This window comes from Lissotriton vulgaris, chromosome 4_1, assembly GCF_964263255.1.
Source record: "Lissotriton vulgaris chromosome 4_1, aLisVul1.2, whole genome shotgun sequence".
Lineage (NCBI taxonomy): Eukaryota > Metazoa > Chordata > Amphibia > Caudata > Salamandridae > Lissotriton > Lissotriton vulgaris.
Genome location: NC_141691.1, coordinates 1,362,754,462 through 1,362,780,986, shown reverse-complemented (window position 1 = coordinate 1,362,780,986; position 26,525 = coordinate 1,362,754,462). Strand labels below are relative to the sequence as shown.

At 46.8% G+C, this 26,525-nt stretch overlaps 1 protein-coding gene across 1 annotated transcript in view; it reads left to right on the top strand.

The window, feature by feature from the left end:
- Positions 1-26,525, top strand: part of SMCHD1 (structural maintenance of chromosomes flexible hinge domain containing 1) — a 2,274,803-nt gene that overhangs the window by 116,855 nt on the left and 2,131,423 nt on the right. The window contains exons 4-5 of the mRNA XM_086965602.1: positions 1,406-1,488; positions 1,580-1,710. Of these exons, the coding sequence (XP_086821728.1) occupies positions 1,406-1,488; positions 1,580-1,710 (214 nt within the window). The remainder of the gene's footprint in view (positions 1-1,405; positions 1,489-1,579; positions 1,711-26,525) is intronic.

Sequence of the window (26,525 nt, the reverse complement as noted above, 5' to 3'; positions counted from 1 at the left end):
GGAGATGAGTTGGAACAAGGAGGGAAGGCATGTATGGTGGGAAAGTCGGGCTGTGATGGAAGAAGGAAAGGGGGAGGGTAGAATGGAGCCACTAAGAAAGGGAGTGTAATCGTGAACACGAAAGCTTGACAAATAGCGATGATTAATGTAATATATGATGCTGACTTAAGAAATGTTTTAAATCTAATTAGAGGATACATTGGTGTATTTACTGAGAAATATGTTTGATTTATTCCACAGTTACCCCTGACGAAGGACCTGTGAGGTCTGAAATGCATTGGGTTAAATAAACTGCATTTTAATGAACTTTGCCTCAGTACGTGTTATTGGATAGAGGTACGGTTGGCCCGCTGTAACATGAGAAACCCAGAAAATAGCAGACTCTTGCAGGAGGTGTTAAAAGGATGAAACTGATAAAAAGTCGAGGATGAATAGGATGAACAAAGAATTTTGAAATAATGGAAAAGTTTAAGAAATGGATGCAAATGCACATTTAAAAAAGCTGTCGCCACGGATGTTGAGGCAAAAAGGTGCCTCAAGTTTTGATGAGTTGTATTGCTGGGTACCTATTCTAAGGTAAGGAATCTATAACTGTTTCTTTCAGATGAACAAGTTACTTACCTTCAGTAGCGATATATCTACAAGAAACAAAGGTTACTTATAGATTCCTTACCGCTCCACCCTTCCTCCCTGTTCTGCAAACTGATTCTAGGGTTAAGGACTTGCTTTCAGGGCCCTAGTTTTGTGCACCAATGGTCAGTGTCTTGCATGGCTCTGTGCTTCTGGCGTGGAAAGTCGTGTACAGAATTGACATCAGCGCGTAAGGGCGGCATCTATATAGCTACTGCAACGTCTTCCCGGCGACCACAACGGCAATGACGGACGCGAAGTCGACCGACGCCACCTGCCAACGCGCAGGGGTACTGCTGACGAAAATTCTCCGAATCCAGTCTGACGCCTGGGGGTAATTCTAAGGTAAGGAATCTATAACTAACATATGTTTCTTACAGCTATATTATTACCAAAGGTGGTAAGTAACTTGGTAATTTCCTCAAATACCCTGTGAGCACAAATTCATTTAGTTGAATGTCTGTAATATGGGTTGTTTGCCGTCATCTATTAATTGAATTTTTTATACTGTTTTTTTTATTTTCTTTAAATAACTGTGTTTTTATTGATGCATAACAAGAGTTTCTGCTTTTCTTAGTAATTAGTTACTGGGATATTAGTTGACATGAGCCACAGCAAAATAAAATTCTAAGAAGCTGCGATAAGCAAAATGCACAACCTACCATGTTTTTGTATTTTAACTGCAGCTGCTTGTGTGTGCCAAACCTGTGCAGTTTTATTTTAGGACTGTGCTTCTCTACATAACTATCAAATGTCTTTTTCGCCCTTGCAACAGCATTTGCCCTTGCAGAATTGATTGACAATTCGTTGTCCGCTACCGCTAAGAATACAGAAATACGTAACATACAGATAAGACTGGTACGTTGAACTTTAACCTATTTCTCTGCTCTGTTGTTCTTTTTTTACTAATTGAATTTAAAATATTGCTTTCTGAATTTCTTTTCAATAGATATTTGACGAGAATCTAGGGAAGCCAGCTGTTGTAGTTCTGGACAACGGGAGTGGAATGACCTCTAAACAACTAAACAACTGGGCTGTGTATAGGCTATCCAAGTTCACAAGCAGATGTTCCATTGACAGGTGAGAAGCCGATGATATGTTGTCTTACCTCTGGTTTCCGTGGGATTTGTGTCGTATTTTCAGTGCCTCTGCCAGCTGGTAGTATTTAAGCGGATTGTCTTTATTATAGAACATTTGGGGGAGGGGCATGGCTATCTGCAAAAGATGACAGAGGCATAGCCTTGCAGCTTCCGGGCCGGGGCTGCTGATCTCATCAAACCCCTTACTTTAAACCAGCCATCCATTCCTATACTTGTTGACAACCATGTCACTATATCAAGGGCATGCATGCCTGTGGTGGGTCCCACTAACGTAGAAGAGGCTGGACTCGACCGACAGGAGCTTGCCGGAAGGAGTCCTGCTGAGTCGGATGGCACCGGGCGTGAATAGGCCTGTGCTCGGGCCGTTCCTGGCTGCGACTGCTGACTAACCCTGCCTATAGCTCCCCTCTATTAGTTGAGAATGAACACGTGGCCCCAACTCTGGATCCCCGCCTCCTGATGAGCTGCACATTATGCTGTGAGGAATCAGGGAATCCTGGATAGTGTTGGAGCAACAGCTGGGCACCCTCACCATTGATATTCATCTACAAAGAGCTGATAAATTCAGTCTGTACTCAATGGCGCTATCTGATATCACGCCCTGGCACAAAGAACAAACTGAGATGGTCACTAAACTCCAACAACAAGTAGAAGGACTACAAAATCGAGAAGAAGATGCAGATGGACGAGCCAAGAGAAATAACATTTGATACAAGGCATGCTAGAGAATAGTGAAGGGAATAACCCCACACAATTCATTGAGCAATGGTTACGCATGGAAATGGCTGCAGAGAGCTTGAGTTGATATGTTTAGTTTCGGAAGGGCACAGAGAGTCCCCATGGGGGGCCAAACACTGGGGCCACTGAAGAGACCAATTGTAGCTAAGATTCGTAATTGCAAAGATAAAAAGTGCGAAAACATGCACCCATTCTATATAAAAATTCCAGAATTGCCCTGTTCCCAGATTATACCCTGCAGGTACAACAGGAAAGGCATCATACCAGGGGGTCAAAAAGCACCTACAACAGCTCAACTTAAAGTATGCTCTTCTCTTTTCGGCACGTGCAAAGGTTTTTCATGAACGAAAAAGCTACTTTTTTGATGAAGTGGAAACAGCATGGTCCTGGATCGAGATTACATTCCTGAACCTCGCAATCCTGGAGGAGCATAGACTGCTCTGGACGCATAATCCCAGTCGCAAAAGAAGCAGACAGCGTCGCACAAAGCGCCCACAACAGGATGAAGAGTCTCTGCTCACCCTGAAGCAGAAAGTAGAGAGCAGGCGGACAGCGCTCCAAACGGTGGCTGCGTTGAGAAACCCCGACGCCCCCAGTAGAGGAGATATGTCTTCAGACGGAGCAAAGCACAAAAACTCTGATAGCAGCCTCGCACTCTTCCCATCAATAACTCGGCAAAACAGCTCAAGAAATAATATGCTGACCTGTATGCCTCCATGCAGACTAAACGTGCAAACCCCCTGCAGGTATTTAAAGTTCTGAACTCATCCTATACAGACACCAGGTACGAACACTAATGATCCTAGAGGAGGGAGTGGGGTTATATTGCAGAACACAGTTAACGTGAATGCATGGACTGAATTTTACTGGCTAAGAATGATGTACTACTACCGGGTTTGGTGGGGTGGCCACAGGCCCTGGGGGCCCTCCCAGCAAGATACACAGCTGTAAAGGCAGCAGGAAGATAAAGATAATAGCAGTGGGCCAAGTATTCACTGCCCCCCCCCCCCCAGCCCCTCTCGAATGCATGTACTGTTGTATTGCTGTTGCCCTTGAAAGCATTTGTTTGGTCGCATACATTTCTGAGGTTGGACCTCGTATTGGGACGTATGTTGTTAGGGGTCCTATCCGGTGCACACTTTCACTCTACACCAACACAGCCAGATAGCAGACTACAAGGGAGAAACACTACCAGAAGTAATTACAACCCGTATGGCACCACCTAATTATAATTTCACCACGTCGAATGTCAGAGGGATGGGTTCTACTTATAAGCGACATTGTATTTATGCGCATCTAGGCACACGTAAATCTCAAATAGTATTTCTACAAGAAACACACCTCAACGCAGCTAAAGCCTGTAAACTCAGTAAGAAATGGAGGGGACAATTGTACCATAATATATATTCTGCATTTGCAAGGGGGCAGCGGTTTGGATTAGGACTGGGATTCCCCTTGAGATGCTAGAGCAGCGCATAGATGCAGAACGCAGATAGGCACTGATACGAGGCAAGCTTGATTAACTACATGTACTATTAGGATGCATTTATACTCCAAATACTGAACCAGATGCGTTCTTAGGGAGAGTCAGTACAGCATTAGCGGACTGGTCAAACAACCCTTGTTACTGGGAGGAGATTACAATGCAGTGCTAGACACAGAATTAGGCTTATCTAATCTTCTACTCCCTGGAGCGGCAACAATGAGACAAGCTAAAGCACTAGCTGCGTGGGTGATCATTAGAAGATGCATGGTGCAGTGGGATTTGTGGGTTGCAAGAATATTCATTTACTCACCAACAAACACACTACACACTCATATAGACGGCATACTGTGCTCCCCCGCTCTTTTAACACAAATAACTAATGCAGCATACTGGAGGTAACCCTCTTCTGGGGGCGAATACCTACCCCGGTTCCGACCTAGAAATGTAACACTATGCTACTTGAAGATGGCACCTTCTGCGTGCATATGGCTGCCGCTATAGATACATATTTTACGACAAATGCACGCACTGCTTCCACGCCTTTGATAGAGTGGGAGACTTTCAAAGTAGTAATGAGGGCAACTGTGATTTAGGACTGTGGTGGGGGCACAGCAAACTATCTTCCGGGAACTAGCCAAAGTAGTTGCATTTGGGCACCCTGGAAAGAGAAGCCATGTCATCCCCGGCAGGAGTCCAGAAACTGCAGGAGGCACGCATTGAGTATGCAGACTTGCTAGAACGACTGGTGGTGGTGGATTATCGCACACGTGCAAAAACAACACACCGAGGCAGTTAAAGCCCGTTTAATTAGAGAATCCCCTCCAGTAGTGCCCATACCCGATATCCGCATGCCATTGCGAACCTCTGTGAACACCCAACTCGCGATAAACGATGCCTTCCGAGAATATTATGAACACTTGTATACAGCCCCTCAGATGATAAACCCCCATGCGATACATGAATTCCTCCAGGTATTACAATTACCTAAACTGACGGTAAAGGAGCAAGGGTTGCTAAAATTGCAGATCTCGGTGGCAGAGATACGTGAGGCAATCAAAGACCTCCCATGCAACAAAACCCCAGGCCCGGGGTTAGATGTCCTTCCAGTAAAATTTTATGCAGCTTACACTGCATAATTCATACCTCGACTTGTAACATTATATAAGGCTGCGTGAGAAGAAGGAACACTACCCCCAACCACATTCCAGGCCCTCGTAACGTCCCTGACAAAACCAGGTAGAGATTGTACTGATATATCAGCATACAAACCCCTATCCCTATTAAACACAGAATACAAAATACTGAGTAAAATTCTAGCAAGCCGCCTCCTCCCATTCCTCACTAAACTTATACATATGGACCAATGCAGGTTTGTGCCTGGCTGGAGCACCTCACTGAATATCCGTAGACTATACCAAGTAATGAAGGCATTCCAGGATAGTTTCCCTAATGTTGGATGCCTCTCTTTAGATTTACAAGAGGCTGGGAGAATATGCTGGCCGCCCTTAACAAATGTGGGATCCCTGCAGAGTTTATTAAGTGGGTGAAACTATTATGTACCTCCAACAGCGCGTGGGTGCACAGGGGCACACGTATTAAGCCCATACGTGATACAGAGGGGAACGCAGCAGAGATGCCGGTTATCACCCATACTGTGTGTACTTGCGCTAGAACCCCGAGCACAGAAGCTGCGTTGCAGTGCGGTTAACTGAGGTAGACGATACACACCCTGTCCCTATATGCAGACAACATTATACTATGTGCCTGGGATCTTCGGTGCAAGTTCAAAACGGTCTCTTAAATATTTGTACAGTTCCACATTATCTCGGGGCTTGCCATCAACTTCGACAAATCACTTGTGTTCCCTTCAAATGAAATGATGTACCCAAAATTATCCACTTCGGAGAAGAGGAATTGATAGGGGCCCCAGATACCTTTTAAACAGATGGCCTCGTTCGGAAAGTTTATACAACAGACCCGGTCCGAGCTGATGGCAGCCAAGGGCGCACAGGAATAGAGACTTTGCTGCGGTACACTGGGTGGCCCTTCCAGGTCCCCGACTGCGTGTGCCCTTTGGAACCCTGGGAACTTTTCATAAATGTTTGCCTGCAGAAACATCTTCGGTTTTAACTTTTGTAATTTTATACTTTAGTCTTAATGTAATGGTTTTAAGTAACCACACAAAGTTATTCATTCATTCATTCATACCTTTTAAATATCTGGGAATGCGAATATGCAGAACGCAGAAAGACACCCTATATGGAAATGTGCAAAGAGTGATTACTTCCCTGCGATCGCAGATTGCCTTCTGGATATTGCTCCGGTTGTCAGTGGCAGGGCGGTTGACCATAGCAAAAATGGTTCTGCTGCCACAGGTCTTATACTATTTCACAACTTTCTCAGTAGCGATTCCCGCCACAATTTTTAAATGATTGAATACACTATTATTAGAATTAATATGAGGCACAGGGAGACCCAGAGTTAGTCTGGCAAAGCTTCAATTACCAGCAGATGCGGGGTATGCGAGCCCCTGATTTCAAGGCCTACTGTATGGCGAGCTAGTTACAGTGGCTCGCTTATTGGCTGCCAGGACTTAATCTGCAATATGTGGCATACACTACTGCCATGATTGCACGAGGTGCACGATACAATCTACTGTGTCCTGGGAGGACCACCCTACTTGCAACTCCTCCACTCATGAAAGTTGGGCTAATTTACTGGAAATGGGCCTTACAATACACAGCATCCACCACGCCATATGCACCCGATATTCCGCTGTTAGGCTCCCTATCCCTGCTGGAGTGTGGACGCGCCACCGACACTGAGTGGTAACGAGATGGAGTGACTAATGTCGGCGCTCTATTTGGGGAGTGATCCCTGTTCTGTTGAAGCACATGGATTTCGTACATGAGCAGGGCCTCATTAGTTAACTGTTTCTACTACATGGCAGCATAATGCGATATATTAAACATGCATGGGCCCCTGAAGGGTTAGAGCCGCCAACACGCAAACTAGTGCCCTTGATACACCAGATTGGTACTGGCAGACATCTGACAAAGTGGTTATACCAGGGTATAAGGGCGCACATACCCACAACCCTATCTACACTCCGTATACATGGGAAATAGGCAGAGAACTCTCCATAATCCCTTACGCAAAATTATTTTGCGTAAGGGATTATGTTAGGTTGTTGTGTTATTAATGTTCTAACCTGACAGAGTTGTAAGATTTCGACCTCAAGTTCCATGCTCTTTATGAGGGACATGATTGAGCAGACCTAGCTCGTGCAGATATGTCGGCTATCAGATGCTCAAGAATACATATTGTGCAAGATAGTGTAACTTGTAAAACATACAGAACTGCATTATGACTTAACACATATGCACAATACTGAATTTACTGCAACAATCTATAAAATAGGCTTTAAATAAATGGAATAGAACATTTGATATATTTTTATACTTATCAATTAACTCTGTATCAAATGCGTATTTGCAACCTACAGATACTACTAATTGAGTTTTAGCATTAGTTGTATGAAAGCCAACAGCTCAGCTGACACCTATGAGATAGGCTCTGACCACTAAAATCATCCCGGCACTGCAAAATTCCCATCCTCCCACGGTCTTGCAAGTGTCTCTGAAATATCACGATTCAACATAGCCTGAGAATATCATGATGTACAATGTTTTCCGTGTTACCTGCCAGTTTTATATTATCGCTGCTTCTGATTAATTTGTTTTTCCCAGCACTTAAGTTGTGTGGTTTACCAGTCTTCAAGCTTTTATTTTACTTCGTCATTCAAATTCATAGTTTCTACAGTGGGGTAAAATAAGGATGTTGGTGCTGTCCACTTTAGAGGCCCATATTTCCTGTCTGTCTATCAGATACTACCCCTATCTCTGTAGTTAAGAAGGTAGGCTATCATGGCTTTAAGCTTGGCTCCATTCTTTGGCGAGAGGACTGGTGCTTGATGCCCTCTTTCGACAAGGAATCATTTTGTGAAGACCCTAGGGTGAAGTTTGTCCAGAAAAGATTCCATGAACCGCTCAGCATATTGCGCCTTACTCCACTTGGGTGAACCCACAGTGCTCCACAAGTACCCTTCGGGATCGTCCGTTCTTACAGGAGGTAAGAAGTGTGTTCTGAATTATTACATGCTGTCCTTCATGACCTTCAGGTCCTGCAAGTGCTTTAGCACTGTCTTTTTCACCATTGCAATTCTTTCGTATAGTTTTTCGCGGTCTATGCAGATGAAGATGACATTTATTTGTGCACCACAGACAGCACCTATTCCAAGGATGTCTCAGCATCTTTCCTCTTAAGGTTGTGACGCGAGAATTGTGATTGAGGGTGTCAAGTTGTCCATGAGGGGCTAAGCAGGGTCTCTGCCCATTATAGTCATTCTTCCTACACTTCTCCAGGTGATAATGACCTCTGACTCTTTACAAATAAACCATTCATAATGTAGACATAGTGAGGGAAAAACAGGAGTAGGTAGTTGTAGTAACTGTCTTATAAGTATGTATCAACAGACAACAGCATGGTTTTTGACCAGTGGGCCCAGTACAGAATGTCAGAAGGGTAAAGAAGAAGTTTTTACAGCCCTCAGCGATCCGTATTTGTTTTTTTTTAATCCACTTTTTCCTGTTTTATCAGGAGACCGAAAACAAAGGGACAACAATTACAACATGTCAGCATACATGTTTCTGGACCTCTTCAGTAACAGGCAACACCACCCAACCCACCCATGCTATTGTCTCCTGCATCATTACACCCATATTCTGATCGCTGCAACCCCCAACAGATTATATTGTTTATTACAGCTGCAGTATATCTCTTCAGTGGAAACCAAAACAAGAATGATAACCGCCTACGCCGTGTACTTACAGCTGCATATGTCATATGATAAGTATTTGTTTAAAACCCATATGTTGAGCCCAACCAGTAATATACACACAATATATTTTTTGTGCACTTTTTATTCATTGTTTTTTCTATCTACATATTTCATTTTCATCTACACAATTCCACTTTTGTGTACAATAATTATTACATAACATAGTCTGCAAAAATAGAATCAGAAATGATTTCTGCTAGCCTATACAGACCCTTCTCCACACATCAATCTTATCAAAAACTCAACCTGCATTGATACACATACATAATCATAAATCAAACACACCACAGTTACAACCAACATATCACAACAATAGAAAAGACTTTAAGGGGGACACAAAAAGAGAAATTTACGAATAAAATACTTCTGTATCTGTTGTTATCCAATGCATCATAAACTCATTGGAACATTCTGTAGGGATGATTAGAATTCAAGATCCTCTTTATTTTTTTATATACATTTCCTTATTAGCGTAATCTTCAGGTCTCCACTTAACACCGATTCCCGTTATGGTGTCAAACCCAAATGCGATGAACCACCTTCCTCAGGGCGCAATAATAAAATGCTAGGGCTAGAAGCGAGAAAGGGAAAGTAGCCTCGAGGAAATACCACCTACAAATTGCATAAATATAATGAGGCTAATACTAGCAAACATAATTAGAGCATTACCAATAATTACTCGTGTACTTGACAATGAAAAGGGACTTCATGGGAAACAAAGGTTGCTACATGTGAGCCAAAGTCTACATACTAGCACCGATAATTGTGAACATACTATATGACCTACAACAGAAGTTGCTACCACCATCTAGAACTGTGCTAGTACAAATAAAATTGAATGAAAATGTATAAAGTAAGGTGACACAGAATTGCCAACTCGCGTCATCCATTCATATATTTATTGACTCCGAATTTACACTGCTTCCCACATTAATGTGGGTACTATTGAACAGTTAAAGAGAAGAAGTAACCCTTCATCAGGAGGGTACTGCTAAAAATAAACAAAATATAAAACTTAACAAGTAATCCAACTACTGTAGAAATGATGCATCCAACTGACAAGGAAATTGCATACCAAGAGGAATCTATATTTTTTCGATAGAATAAAAAGTAAAAAGATGAATGAATCAGTTGCTATGTACTTAGACGGAGAAGAACGATCTCTTCACATCACAACCATTGCCCAAGGATATATGGGCCATATTATATAGAGCAGCGTCTGCAAGTAATGCTGTGAAAAGGAATATACAGTTTCCACTATCCACATTTATTTCATGAGTTTTAATATCACAACAAAACCAAATGCTGTAGAGTATCTGTACGTCCAACTAAAGCAGAGAACCTCTCTTTTCCCCAAGGAAAATAACCTAGACCGACTATCCTTACATTGAAACATGTGGCAGCAGACTAACCAACACCGTATATATAGCCTATATACGACATAGTTTTGGCAATCCAATGCTTAGCTAGTGTACCATGTCCAGCGCTTCAAATGTGTCTTCGTCCTTATTGGATTCGTATGAAGCGCACATTAGAAGAGATTGTCTTTATTTATGTACATGTCTTTCCCAGTTTCCACCTGATATCGGTTCAGGGCACATACGTGACCACTTCTCATGAGCTACAATCATGATTTCACCAAGCATCTACACCCTGCCAGAGATAGAACCATGCCCATCATCTATAGGTTCATCAGGGAAAGGGGCCCAGATAGCCCTGGCTGTCTGTGCAATACACACATGCTGTAAAAATGTGCCCAGACCAAGATTAAAAGTGTTGCTTGCATGGTCCTAGTTAATGGATGTTAATTGACATATATGTTCCCTACTACTTCGCACCCTCATCCCTCCATTACTGTGTTGCAGATCTCCTTGAAGGGCTTAAAGACCCACAGCGGAATATTAGGGTCATGTTAAGGTCTCTCTCAAACCTTCACAATCATTGCCCTCCTACACAGCAGCTACTTGACGAGCAATATATGGAAAAATGGCGCCTCACATGTGATCCCAACATAAGGCCTCGGTAGGGAATAAAGAGGATGAGACCCAGCCAACAACTTCTTCTCTCAGTTATCATGTGGGTCAAACCAGTGAATTGCATGCTGTAGTTGTGCAGCTGCATAATACAAGAAAAGATAAGGAAGGCACAGACTGTCTTTCATCCAAGGACGCTTCAAAACATCAAGCTTAGCTCAACTGCGCTTCCCTGCCCAAACTAGAGAGCCAAGCAATGTATCCAACTCTTGTAAGAGCATCCAGGATAAGGGACACATCGTATTAAATAGTACATATAAACATCTGGGGAGTAACACTATCTTGCCCAGTGCCTCCCCTCCCATGTTAGATAATGGCAACTTATTCCAAAACGCTACAGACCAGGTCAATGCTCTTCCCATGTTTAGAAGAGATCTGAATTATTAGTTCAGCATATTATTTCAAAAAGGTATTCTCTAATGTTTATAGTGGTGAATTGCACACAGTTCAACAGAGTACAGCATTGCAGGCTGGCTTCAGGATTCAGTGCCCCAAGGCCAGTATAGAATGGCTGGAGGGAAATGAAGATTGTTTGAATGGCATGCCTGTCCTACAGTAGCCGTACATGCTCCCTCTGGAAAATTGGGGTGGGTAAGCCATGTGCACCAGTGTTCACCTACAGCCTCCTCAATATTGCAGGCAAAAAGGGAAGGAACATGCGTAGGACTGGAGCATTTCAGGTCTACTGCCACAAGCCAAAGATTAACCAGGTTTCACCTGCAGCGGCTGAGGTCTCCTTCTGCACTCCTCATGGGGGAATGACCCAAACAGAACCACTAAAATGTACAAACAAGTGATGGATAGAATGTGTGAATTAATTACAGCCACTCGTATTTATTTGGGGGCAGCATCCCAGTCTGTCCTTATTTTGCACACTAGGCCATCTCAGTTGGGATCCAGCATTTGCAAATCAATCTTGACCCTGCTCCAATGCGAACAGTTCAATCTGAACTGCCAGGCCAGGTGTTTCCTTGAAGAGAACACCAGCAACTCGAGACCAGTTTCGCTCTAGCTAGGGCAATCAGCCAGATAAAGCTTGGTTCCAGTGACCGTGTGCACGGACCTACGTCAGGGCATACCCATCCCACCTAGGGCGACATGCTAAAGTATACAAAAAAAGTGACAGAGGGACTGCTTGAATAAATCTCAGCCACTGTTAATTACTCGGGCCGCATCCCAGTCCATCATTATTTTGCACCTGATGCTACCTTAGTTTGAAACCAGCCACAAGGGCTCCACACGAAAAGATACAAAAAAAGTTTTGGGCGAAACCAACAACACCTATTCGACTTTTTGCATTACAACACAGTCGACAATAGTTCAAACACCTAAAAACTTGTCAGAATCTACCATCTCCGAAAAAAGTAATCTCTTTGCTACTCATGCCAGAACAGACCTCACCTAGCAAGGTCTCTCGATAAGTTACTCAAATTTTTGATACCCACTGTTACGATGAAGAAGATGAGGAAGACTATGATGGTTCATTTGGCCCTTCATATAGCCCACACAGTTAAAGGTCAAATATCAAGACCCAGCTAAGGACAAATATGCTCAAGCTGAGGAACTTTGTTTGACAGACCTCATTCATTCACAAGGCTCAGCCACCAGAAGATCTTACCATTTCTTCCAAGATGATCAGGATGATCCCTGGCCATATGATTATGACCCATAATCAAAGGTTCCACTAACATCACAGGAAACTATGATGCAAGTCCCTATAGCTCTGGTCGGAGACCTTTGGCTCTCACTTACAGACTACTATAAACAGTTTCCAGAGTCTTCAGCTGACCCTTCTGTTCAACATTCAAAAATTCAAGCTTCACCTTGGTCAAAACCTCAAACGAGACCTTCACCTTCATAAACCCCATGTGTTCTACTTCAGCACCGATGAATATATAACTCCCATTCCAAGAGATACTACTTCCACATCAGTGGATTCATCTGCAGATGATATTGAGGGTTTTCTCACACTCATTAGGAGAGCCTCAAGAATATTTTACTTGTAAATATCAACAATAGAGAACAACAATTTTTTTATATAATACTTTTTAAGAGCCTTCAAGAAAATCAATTAAAACAATTCCAGTCATTGATCACATTTGGTCTAAAGGTTATGAAAATTGAAAAACCTAACCACAGCGTCTGCTGTAATTCCTAGTCCTGACAAAAAATATAAAGCACCAAATGATACCCCTGCTTTTCTCCTTCATCACTCTGTGCAAATTCAATGATACTGCAAGCTGACCAACGATATCAAGGAATCCAATATCTCCATGCTGTGCACTACTTGACAGAGATGGACTAAGGTTCAACAACTTATGTTTTACATCTATAGCAGCCATATCAATAAGGGCAACAAATACACACAGGCAATTCTTTCAAGATATGATTGCCAGATGTGAGCAGACATTGGCTGTACCTTGAATAACTTACTCTCAGTAAAAAAACGAATCAAAAGCAATCTTGTCAGAAGAAAAAACGTCTTTGTCTATAATAAATGCTGCCGTGGATATTGCTACTACAGAATAACAGGCTGGTGCTGCAGTTTTACAGCACGTCTGCCTCAATTCTACCTATTTTAGACCGGAGTTACAGAGTAGAATTATAGACCTGCCTTGTAATGGGGAATACCTGTTTGGTAGGCATGTTGACAAAGAACTTCAGTTAATTAAAACCGATATGGACATGGCACGTTTCTAAGGAATCCTCCTAATAAGATGACCGGAGCCCTTTTGTGGCGAACAAGGAAGGGGCCAATTTTCTTTTAGAGAGGTTACAAACCTTACGGATATCAACTGTAACAGCCAATTCAACAGCTTTACCATCAAGGCAGCATGCAACAATATAGACAGTCACCACCAGCGTCTTACCATAAGCAGGCCCCTCTAAGTAGATCTACAAGCCAGACTCGAGGAAATGAACATTCAAGAAGACAGTGACATTATAGAAGGCCAGTCCCGGCAAATCCCGGGATACTTGTAGGAGGAAAAATCTCAACTTTTTACTGTCAATATGGAAATATGACATCCTGGCGCTGGGTATTGGATTGTATATACTTTGGACACATGCCAGAATTCATTCAAAACCCTCACCAAGAGCACTGCCCAGACCCCACCCCCAACAAACATCTTCATTTGGTTTGAGCTGAGATTGTCAGAAATGTAGGATTCTATTCTTGCTTTTTCCTCATAGAAAAGAAAAAATCAGGAGACTGGAGACTAAATCTAGACTTAAGAAATCTGAAAAAAAACTCAAGAAACAATCCTTTTGCTTTCTCACCCTCCAAGAAGTCCTCCATTTGATTAAAGAAGGAGATTACATGACATGCCTGGACTTGCAGGATGTGTATTTCCACATACCAATTCATCTGAATCATCAAAAGTACCTTCAATTTGAAGTGGCGGGTTTTCCTTATTGGTTCAAGGTGTTGCAGTTTGGACTCAAGTAATACCCAATAATATTCACAAAATGTATGGCTCTGGCAGCAGCTCATCTAAGAAAACAAGGCTATTAAATTTTTCCACACCTAGACGACTGGCTAGTCAAAGAAATATCATACAAAACCACAAGTTTGGAAAGAGACTGCTAGCCACTACCACTCCTCATAAATTGGGTATTTTAATCAAAAGAAATGTTGTTTAACCCCTTAAAGAGAGAAATAGTTTCTAGGAGCAATTTTAGATACAATGCAAGACCAGTACTTTCCGTCCAAAGCGATAATAGTCCATCTAACTAGGATGGCCACAGGTTTACATACAAAAAACAAGTTACCATCAGAACCTTCAAGTAGTCCTTTTTCCGGATGATGTTCACCTGCATTCCTTTGACCCCCGATCAACGTCTTCACATGAGGCCTTTTCAAGAGGAACTTGAAAAAAAATTACTTCAAGTGCAAGTTTCACCATGGTGGACTCAACACGAAAATAGGTTGTTCTCTGCAACAAAAGCGCTCAGTTCATTATGACTGCAGACACCTTCTTAAAAAGCTGGGGTTGCTCTTGCAGGTTTCATCAATCAATGGTAAATGGTCTACAAAGGAGACATAACATACTAGAGTTGAAGGCTATAGCACTAGCCCTACAAGCCCTTGTTCCAAGGCTTAAACATTCTGCAGTACTGTCCGGAACACACAATACTGTAAGCGTGTTTTATATCAACAAATAAATGGGTACATGTTCCCTACAGCTACACATGGAAGCACATAAAATATGGGACTGCAGCATTCAAAAACCTATCCAACTTAAAGTTGAACATCTATCATGGACAACCAACTCCTGGGCCCCCAGCCTCAGCAGAACTCCTGAGTGTTGAGCATGGGCATTTCAGCAACTCAACAATTTTTTTTCACTCTGGGGCAATTCAAGTCTAGACCTGTTTGCAACCTACCTGAACCGCAAATGCAGATGCCCAAGCAGGCACAACTTTCCCGGATCATGTGGAAAAGCCATTTCAACCAAGTGGTCAATATAGGAAGCTGGCTTTTTATGTCGTGGGCCATAGGGGCCCACCATGTAAAAAAGCCAGATGGCCCTTATTGGTTTACATGGGCTTACTTTTATAATCCCAAGTGCTCTATTTGTGATAGTGTGGTTGAGCAGATTAGGTTTTTCAGAGGGGATTGTTAAGCATTTGTTTCAATCACATTCAATAAATGAGCCACACACTCAAGAACAAATTTAAGACTAATTTAGAAAAACAATACAGATTTTTGTATCATTGTAGACACCAAGGTCATCAGAATCAGGCAAGTACTTTCGGAGCTATGGATTTTATAGTAAAACAGTAAACTGCTCAAATAACGTTTGTTGAGATATATGAGCCTCGAAGGCAGGAATGTTATTCTTTGGGAGAAACATACACTGCATGCATACATACACTTGCAAAAGGGGGCCTTCTAGGACTTATGGTGTTTAGGGGCCAAGGTCCAAAGAACACCCAGTAGTTCAGTTTTACCTGTCCTGATGTGTCTGCGTGCAAAAGTGCTGGTCGCGTTAGTAGCCTTGAGTGCTACATGTTAAAGTCAATGGAAGGGTACCTTTAACATAAAGGCTGCAAGTGGGGACTTTAGGACAAGTCTGGCGGAACCCAAATGGGGCACGGCTCGTGAGGGTCTCTGGAGCAAGGGGACCCAGTCTGTTTCTGTGGACCTGGGGGGGCTTGGATGCAGACGGGTTTTGTCTGGCGGGTCGCGTGAGTTAGAGGCTCTCACAGTTCTTGGGTGACCTGGAGAGGGGAAGAAATACAGGACAGAAGGGCCAATCTCTGTGTGGGCCTCCTTGGTCCTGAAGTCCCTCGTCAGCAGGTCTGTTTTTTTTTTTTGTGTTTTTTTTTTAATCAAATATAGATTTATTGACAGTTGCATTCAAATAAAACAATACAGTAAACAGATAGACACAGCCCTGGAGCAGTCCCTCCCCAAGTCTGCTGCACTTATCAGGAAGCTGGATACTGGGCAATGTGCCATGAAGACCCGCATGAGGGCATGAGTCCCGTTTGATAATCAACTGTCCTTCAAAGCCCCCCACACCCTGCCTCCCACTAAACCTCCCTAACCCTAACTACCCTGTCCGTAGAACCGACCTCTACCCTCCCTCCCCTCCCTGTCCGGTGTGTATAGCCGTGTGTGTGCGTGGTGTACCAGTGTGACCTCCACTGAACGTTCACGTCCCCTCGCCCGATGGCCCATGGAATTCATCGGCTAGTCAAAGGACTTTAAGATACTTCGGGCAGGTGAGCTCTCGGAATTCTTTGGACAGTAGGGATATCAAGGGTGCCCATGTTTCTTGGAAGATGTCAGATGTTTGTGTGAGGGACGCTTATACCCGCTCCATACCCAGTGTATACCATAGTCTGTGGAGCCACCCCGTGTGAGTGGGTTTCCTAGGGGTACCCCAAAGTGATAGAATGTGTTGCGACGCTGCCCCTATTGCCAGTCCCATTTGACGACCTCAAATGGATTTGAGCGGAAAGGTGAGCTTGTTGGGCAGGCCCAGAATTGCATACGCTGGGAAGCGGGGGATATCTGTTTCGAAGCATTTGTCCACATCTCGAAGGACCTCCACCCAGTATTCCAGTACCATCGGGCAGTCCCATAGCAAGTGTAGCATGGTCCCTACGTGGCCACAGCCCCTCCAGCATAAGGGGTCACGACGGGGGTTGCTCTTGTGTAAGCGCTCCGGCGTCAAGTGCCAGTAGTAAGCCACCTTTACCGCTGCCTCCCGGCTGGCTCCGTTACGGGCCGTGTGATGTGCCCGGTAATAGACGTCTTGCCATTCTTTAAAAGCAAGCTCACGTCCCAGTTCCCTCTCCCATCGCTGCTGTCCCGCGGATTTAGTCGTTGGTTGGGGCGGGGTTAACATCTTATATAGCTCCATGATTGCCCTTTTATCTGAAGTTTTGCCCAGAAGCCATTTCTCATAGGGTTTGAGGGCCCAGCCAACGTGCGGTATGATGTCTTTACTGGTGAGCCAAAAATTGTGAGATTGGTTGATTGAATACCCCTCTTGTATGTCTCTCAGTGTCATAAAGCCTTGGGTATCGAATAGGTGACCAGCGGAGTTGCATTCGGTCAGTTTCCACTGTGGGAAAGAACCGGGGGCCAATCCCGAAAGAAATGCCGGGTTTTCGAATAGTGGCGTCATTGGAGAAGGGAAGGACGTGAGATCTTTTGTCACTGCTACCGCATCCCACACTTGTAGGAGTGTTTTGGTTATGGGTGACTTCTTAATATACGCCGGCCTGTCCGTGCGGGCTAAAACTGGAATCTTCCAGAAGGCATCCCGGCCATGACCCTGTCCTGGAATAACCAGCAATTCTCTGACATCGGCCTGGCCCATTCCAGAAGGTATCGCATCTGCGTAGCTTGGAAGTACCGCCGTATGTCGGGGACCCCCAACCCTCCCTCCGTGGGGATGCGTGTGAGCAGGTCTCGCCGCATCCTAGGGCGTTTGCTCGCCCACACATACTGTTGTATGGTGTCCTGCAGCTACTTGATCATGCCAATTGGGGGGGTGATGGGAATGGTCTCAAACAAGTATAGTACTTTGGGCAGCAGGGACATTTTGACCGCTGCTATCCGACCTAGCCACAAGAGCGGTTGCTGTTTCCAGCGCCGGATATCCTCTTGGATGTTCGCGAGTAGTTTAGTGTAGTTTAGCTCCACCGTTTGAGCCGTATTAGGTGTTAGTTCGATCCCCAAATAGGGAAGTGCAGTACGTGTGGTTAGCCCGCCCAGGTTTAACAAGCCCCTGTTAGCCTGGCGGGTGTTGCACCCCAAGGGGAGGACGACAGATTTGCTAACGTTCATTTTGAAGCCCGACACCTCCCCGAATCGTGTCATCTGCTCTAGGAACACAGGTATCGAGATATTGGGGTTCTCTACAGCTACCAAGATGTCGTCTGCGTATAAGCTTATCGTGTGTTCCTCGCCCCCGAACTTGATACCCGTGATGGCCCGATTGTCCCTCACGCGCTGGGCAAAAGGTTCTATATATAGAGCGAACAGTAGGGGCGACAACGGGCAACCCTGCCTCGTGCCGCGGCGTATAGCAAATGTTTTGGAGCTTGTTCCGTTGACCTTGACCGTTTCTTGAGGGAAGGTGTGCTAACTCGCCACCCACGCCCTGAACTGCTCTCCCAGTCCAAACCTCCCCAGCGTCCGGTCGAGGTGGGTCCAGTCAACCCAGTCGAACGCTTTTTCCGCGTCGACTGAGAGAAGGGCAGCGTCTGAAGCATTAAAATACGCTTTGTCGATCAAGTGCAATAGGCGTTTGGTGTAGTCTGCGCTTTGGCGAGTGGGGACGAAGCCCGCCTGATCCGGCTCTATTATGCCTGGAAAACACGGGCCCAATCTCGCGGCCAGGATCCCAGTAAAAAGTTTCAGGTCTACATTTAGGAGGGAGATCGGCCTGTACGCCGGGCAATTGGTCTTATCTTTGCCTGGCTTTGGAAGAACGATAATGGCCGCCTCCAGCATCTCTGGAGGGATCAATCCCGATCCCTGGAAGGAGTTGAACAGTTAATACCGGGGCCACCAGGGGGCAGAAGGACTTATAGAAGCCCGCTGAGAATCCGTCTGGGCCGGGAGCCTTGAGCGGCCTGAGGCGTGCTATAGCGGAGATCACCTCGTCTAAGCGTATAGGAGCATCCAATGCTAGGGCGTTCGCCTCGTTGAGGGCCGTCACATTGGCTCCCTCCAGGTATGCTGCTCCCGCTCCCGCGTCCGCAGACGCAGTGGGGTCCGCTGCATACAGTGTAGCATAAAATGTCTTAAATGCTCAGCTATATGATCGTCCTCCTGCAACTCTCGGCCTCCCTCCTCACATATGAGTGGGATTCTGGCCCGGACTGTTTTCGCTTTGAGCTTATTAGCCAGTAAATGACCCGTCCTGTCCCCCCCCCCCCCACATAATACGTATGTTTAAGGTGCAGTGCGGCGTATTCCGCCCGGTCAAAATCCAGGCTAGCCAGCTGTGCCCTGGCCGCTTTGAGTTTGCGCCAAATCCTAGGTGCCCCAGTACAACTATGTGCTTGTTCCAATTCTAGCACCTCCGCCGCTAACTCCTGGCGTCTTTCTTTCCGTTCCCTGTTTTCTGCTGCAGAAATTGCGATCAGCTCCCCCCTAATTACCGCTTTGAGCGCCCCCCAGACCGCTGTTTGCGCCACCTCCCCGGTATTGTTCTTGGTCAGGTAGTCTTTGATGCTCTGGCTAATCTGCTCGATGACTTCCTTGCGGGAAAGTAAGGTTTCGCGAAGGCGCCAACTGCCTCTGTGTACGTTGTCTAGGTACCTGCAGGCGCAGTACCACTGCGTCATGGTCCGAAAAACCCGCTGGGGCCACCTCGACATCCCTGGTCATGGGGGCCATGTCAGTGGAGCAGAGGAGATGGTCAAGTCTAGCATATGTGTGGTGCACATGGGAGTAAAAGGTGTACCCTGGGGCAGTGCGGTGGGACTCCCTCCAGGTGTCCAGGAATCCCGGATCTGCGAGCCATTGCTTCCCTTCGTTGGATATTGCCCCGGAATCGCCAAACCTGCAACCTGACCTGCCCTGTTCGTTATCCATGACCAAATTGATGTCCCCTCCGATCAGTATGTGCCGTGAGCTAGTGCTTAGAACTTCTGAGAGTGCCCCAGTCAGAAACGCCTCTTGTTTTGTGTTAGGAGCATAAATGGACCCCACCGTGAGTGAGAAGTTCCCAATGTGTATCGTGTCGGCCAGGAGCCTACCCTTAATCTCCGCTATTTTGTCCCCCACCCTGCCCCGAAAGTGTTTAGCAAAAAGGAGGGCCACTCCCACTTTTTTGTCCGTGGTGGAGGAGTAGAGCTGATTTGGAAATACCCGGGATCTCATGCGATGCCAGTCTTTAGCCAACAAGTGTGTCTCCTGTAGGAGGCACACTGCCGCCCTAGAGTGTTCCAGATATGAGAGCACTGCTCTCCTCTTGATCCGGTTGTTTAGCCCTTTAACATTAAGGGTGAGAATCTGGAGGGTCTCTTCAGCCATGTGAGTGTGTGAAAATCTCTGCTCTCCGCCCGCGTCCCAGTGGAGAAACACCCACCCCACCAAGTCTCTGTGTCAGAGCTAACGGGACACCCCCGGACAAAACCCCAGAACTTTCCCCCCATCCCTCAACCCCCCCCCAGTTCAAACCCGATACCCCAACTGGCGAACATTGTCCCAGGCCTCTAAAATGTCTGTCCAGGCCTGTGATGAATGAGTCAATGTATGGGTGTGTGGCAGCGGCGGCTCAAGGCCCCCCGTCCAGCCCCCCGACCAGGTGCTACAACTTAGCTGATGTCGACCGTTGCTGCAGTCTTCTCAGGAGCCGGCACCAGTGTCCTTGGAGACCTCTTGGATCGCTGCGGCCTGTTCCTGTGCCATTGTTTCTGGATTCGGCTTGAGGCTTTTCTTGTGAGGCCTGCCCCTCCGCACCTTTTGCCAGCCGTCGCCAGACGCTCGAGGGGATCCGGATGCAGTCCCAGACGATCGCCCTTCGTCGTTGTCGTCCGGTTGAGTCTCTTCGTTCTGGATGCCCAGTAAGGCGCAAGTGTCACGCAAGGAACGCAGCTGGTGTAGGGCTCCATTCCACTTGAAGATTAGACGAAACGGGTGTCCCCAGGAGTAAGCGAAGGAAGGCGGTGGCAACCTTGAATGACCTCCTTTTCTGAAGGGTGATTGCCGACAGATCCTGGAATAATTCCACTGCGTGGCCTTGAAAGCGAAGGGGCTGTTTGAGACGTGCCGCCTTCAGTATGCATTCCTTCAGGGGGTAGTCCGGCAGGAAGGCCATGATGTCCGGGGGGGACCCTCAGTCCGGCGAGCTGGGCCCACTCGGTGTGCTCTATCAATACGAATCACAAAGTCAATACCTTCATCAAGCACCGTCCGGAACAGTGTCTGTAGGTAACCTGCCATGTCTTCTCCCTCCGCCTTGGGTGGCACATTCCGGACGCGAATGTTGTTGCGCCTTGAGCGGGTTTGCAGGTCCTCTCTGAGATTGAAGGTCCGTTTGTTGGTCATTGAGTCTTAACGATTTCTTGTCGGAGGAGCTCTATCTCTTCGCTTCTGGCTTGTCCCGAAAGCTCGTTCGCGGCCACTCTTTCCCCTAGATCATCGACATCTCGTCAGAGTTCTTTATATTCCCCTGCCATTTCTTGCCGGAAGGTTTGGATGTCCTCTTTAAGAGAGGTGAAGAGGGCCTCCATGAATGCTTTGGTCGCCGGGGCCTCGCCTTCCGTGTGGTCTTTACCCTTAAGGGGGGGGGGGGGGGCGCTTGAGCTGGCTTGTCTGGGCTTTTGGCGACCTTAGGAGTCCCTTTGCCCAGCATCTCAGAGATGGTGCGGTTCCCCTTGCGGATGCCATTTCTCACCCTGTCGCCGGCCTGAGACCCCAGTCGAGGTGCTGCCCCTGACGGGTCCGTAGGTAGTCCACGATGTGCGCCTACTGGGGGAAAGGGGGTGTCGTGAGTTTGCCCGGTGTCGCGACCTCGTGGAGGCCGTGTACCTCAGGGCTCCGGATCCGGGGAAATGCTGGTGTGGGCCGTCTCGCTGCAGCCTGTTTCACTGCGCCCCGGGGGCTACTTTTTCCAGATACTGGCCCTCAAGGTCGCTCAACACCGGTGGCCTTCGTTGCGCCTCCCAAGCCGCCACTCCTGTGGCCCGGTCTCTTCGCTGTTCCCGGTCAGCCGCTGCTCGCTGGGCCCTTTCTTAGTCAGCTCTGTGGCCCGTCAAACTATCTTGGACACTCCCAGGTCCCCACACAGGTGCCGCGGAGTCCGCGGCTCCTCCCGACCTTCGCTCCTGGTGCTCGGACTTTGTGGGCAGCGGGGTGCCGGGACAGCGCGCGTGTCGACGGGGCTGCTCGCTTAGTCTTGTTCTGTGGCCCGGGACTCTCTTCCAGACTCGTCCTGCGACCCTTGACTCCTCTTCTTCACTTTGGGGGGCCCCTGCTACCACGGGCGGCCATACAGTGCTGGGCCTCGTGGCGCCGTTATGCGTGCTGGTGCAAAGTTTTTAGGGCCCCGCAGTGTCTCGCAGCGTTGTTGGGTCCTGGGGACTCGAGGGTCTGCTCCCAGAGCCGCCCCCCTGGTTCGCCGCCCCCGAACTCTTCCCCGCCACCAGTATCGGTCCCACCTCCGGCGGCTAGGCCCAAGCCGGGGGCGTGCGTGAGGCCGGATGCTCAGGGACCGCCGCTCCTGACCTGGAGTCCACCGTGCAATCGCGCCGACTCCTGGGCGCAGCGCGGGCTCCCACTCTCTCTTCCCCTGTGAAAACACGCGCCTCTGATCCGCTGTGGCCTGTGTCCTCACCTCGCTGTCCGCTGCACCGCCTCTGGGTCTCTGTGGGGCCCAGGCCGTCTGGCAGGTCTCGGCCTCCTAGGACTAGGCCCAAGCCGGGGCCTTGCGTGGAGTCAAGTGCCGGTTGACCAGGCGCCCCTCTATCCGTGTCGCCTCCGTCAGGCCCGCAGTCCGTTACGAGCAGGCGCCGCTCCCGGACCCCCGCGCCCGCCGCCAGAACCTCCGACGCAGCAGCGCTGGCCCTGGAGGCGCTGTGCGAGGCCCACCTGCTCCTTTCTTCGCCGGAGCTGGGATCGCGGCTTTCGCGCCTCTAGGCCGCCGTGAGTGGCGCCTTCACTCCACGGCGCCCCTCTTCGCCTCTGAGTTGTGCCGTGGGCCCCGGCTGCCTAGCCTGTGCTCCGGTCGCTTTCTGCTGTCCGTGGTGGGCTCAGCAGGGAGTAGGTCCGCTCGGAAGCCCGGTCGGGGGATCGGGTACTGGGAGCCTCCACGGAACACGTCCTACTGAGCCGCCATCTTGGCCACGCCCCCAGCAGGTCTGTTTTTGCAGTGGTGTTGTACGTGTTGGACACTCAACTAGCCTTCGTTGCGGCAAATGCTCTGGTCCCCAGGGTATTGGTGCTGAGAGGTTCTATCATCTCAAAACTCGTTGGAGAGAGTCTGCTAACCTACTGGAACCATGGTGACCTCCTGGCGAGATGCTCCCTCGGTGAGCCCAATGGCCAGCTAGACGGAGCACAAGACAAGTGCGGTTGGTGCTTGCAAATTAAGGGGGGTGTATCCTCCACACCAAGGGAGATGCAAAGTGGTTGTTGAAGCGCTGGACAGTCCTCCAAAGGTTTGGGGGGGATGCACAACATTTGAACGGGTCAGTGCAATTGTCGAGGTACCAGCAGTATGGCAGGGTTTGGTGCCAAATTCAGGGTCCTCGGTTCTCGTGGTGACCGTTCTCCTTTATCCTATTCCCAGGTACACTAATCTGTTAGTCTGGTGCCAAGGGGGCCAGAAAATACTGAATTTAGGGGTGTTCAGAAGAATGTAGGTTAGTACTCAATGGGCTACTTACCCCTGAAGTGACCGCACCCTCTACATGTCAAAGGCAGCAGAAGCTTTGAATCATCTGGCCTTGATATGCTAAATCACTAGCCATCCTGCTGGAGGAGGTGTGGACACCCTCCTCCATAGTAGGCATTGTTTCTGGTCTCTGAGAACATTGGGTCCAGCTTCAGGGGGTCAGAAACTTGTCTGTCGTGGCAGGCTGGACAATACCAGTCAGCCAACATACTCGAGGGCTTGTAGGTTTTCAGTGGGCACCTCTAAGGTGCCCTCTGGTTCCATGTCACAGTAAATCTGATAATGGCATCAGTATAGAAAGTGTTTGATACCAAATATCATTATTTTCAATGAAGCCATTATGTAACTCGTAATAACCAGTGCCCAAACGTACCTTTTAAATGGCTTCCCAATCACTTGCAGTATCTTCTAAATGCAACTAGACTTCACAGGGTCATAACTGCTCCTTGCAGATGTGCCCTCACTTTCAATATAAATTAATGCACCCTGCCTTACAGCTCTATGGCCTGCTGTAGGGGTGACTTGCATATAAGACATGCAGTGAACTTGGGCATTGCACATAGGATCTGTGCAGTGTTGTGTTTTCAGAAGGGCTTGCACCCTTTCACGCATCCTGCATCGGCAGTCTGCATGCAATTTATGTCCAAGTCCCTTTGCTGCAGCCCATAGGTACCCTCTTTAGTACCCATGCCCTGGATACCATAGGTACCACTTATCAGGGTCTTACAAGGGTGTTACAGCGTTGCCAAATGGGGTGCAATTGAGCATGTTGTAGTTTTTGGGGAACGAGCACTGGGACCCGTTTAGCATGGACCCAGTGCACATCCAGTCAAAAACATCAGTACCAGTCGACTAAAAGGGGGGGGGGGTGACCATGTCTAAAAGGGGCACTTGTCTAAAGTCATGAATGTATGCATATGTCTTTCCACCCCTTCAGTTAATTCCAAGGGTCCTGGCAAAGATGAGCTGACAACTTTGTTGTCTCATTCAAATAGCTTCTTGGTGGCCCAGACAAAGTTGGTTCTCAGAGCTATTTCTCTACTAAGAACAAACCAGAATTCTGTAATAACCATCATAGCACCTACTGAAATGATGCAACAGGCAAATACTTAATCCGGACCCAAACACTCAGAGATCGACATTTTGGCTCCTGAATTCAATCAATTCCACCTTCTAGACCACAAAATTGCCAAAGGGTATAATCTAATGCTATAGCTTTATCAACAAATAAAACAGATGGAGCCAAATTGAAACGATTATCTTCATGGTACGTTGATCATAGTTTTCACCCAATATCATCTTTATGACACCAAATTTTGCTAGATCTATTGCATCAGTCTCGGAGAGTTCTGAGTCACGCTTTGGTCAAAGACAGTCTAGGGGCCATTTCTCTTTACAGAAGAATACTCAGTCAACCATTGCTATAGTCTAATAGAATAATTAAAGAATTTCTGAAAATACCTTTTAGTCTTTTCCCACCATTTCGAACACCAGTGGTCCAGTGGCCATTGAAGGTACTTTTAGCCCAACTAATGAAGAATATTTTTTGGAACAATCCACAAAGCAGAATTTAAATTCGGTTGCTGGGAGTCAGCAGCCATAATCTGTTGGCATAATAAAGTGCGATATCTGCTCGAAGGAAATGCCAAAGAACATTCCATAAGAAGCGTGTGTCTCTACAGCCCTATTCGCTGGAGTATCAATTGTAGACATTTGCAGAGCAGCTACATGAAAGAACAGACAAACCTTTACTCATCATTACTGTGTGGATTCAGCATTTAACAGGGCTAAGGCGTGGGTCAAGCAGTGCTACGTCAGCTTTTCAATTAACGTGAGCCCTTTTTCTCCATTATTTTGTATCCACTTTCCACTATTGTCAGTATAAACTATAAATAGAAGCTTGCTATACGGATTGAAGCATGTGAATCTATGAAAGGCCAATGTTGGTGATCCCCTGATGCAGGCTGTTACATGAATGTGAATGTACACGAAGAGACCCGTTAGAAATATGCTTCCTTTATTTTCACTGATTTCACAAGTATAATGTCTCAATATAACTACAAAACTGAACAATGCTGTTCGTTTGTTATGCAATGCTAGAATGTTATTCACATGTTGAAAACATACGCGATTTTTAGAGATCAATAATGTCTGAGATGGATATGTACAATTGGATAATCAATAAAAATAAAGTTTTAAAAAAAAAGGTCCAATGTTGGAGAAAGAAAAAGTTATTTACCTGTAGTTCTCCAGTATTGGTATCTTTCATAGATTCAATTACAGTACACCTTCCTCCCCATCTCAATCTCCCAAATTTTATATTAATTTTACAAAAATGTGTGCTATGAAATTTGATTGAGGACCTGGGTGAGCAAGTTTGAAGCGTGTGCTGATTCGCTGAGCTTTGGATCAATTTAACGTTAACTGTGTCAACGTTTTCTGCCTATCTTTAACACAGTACTGCTCTCTGTATAACGCGGGACTCGCCGCTCGACAGCTGGGATGATTCAAGCATGTGAATCTATGAAAGCTACCACTACTGGGGCACTACTGTTACAAGTAAGTATTTTTTCTTTTTTAGAGTTCAAGGGAAGGATAGGGGCAGGGACGTGGCTAGCCGCCAGCCAAGATGGCTATGCACTAGTGGAGCTCTGGGAACTACTGCTGACTCCCTGGTTATATCAGGGTTTCAGGAATGTCAGAATGGGAACCCCTCCCAGCGACCTGATGCTCCAGACATGTCGGCCGTGGGAGTATTTCCTAGTAGGA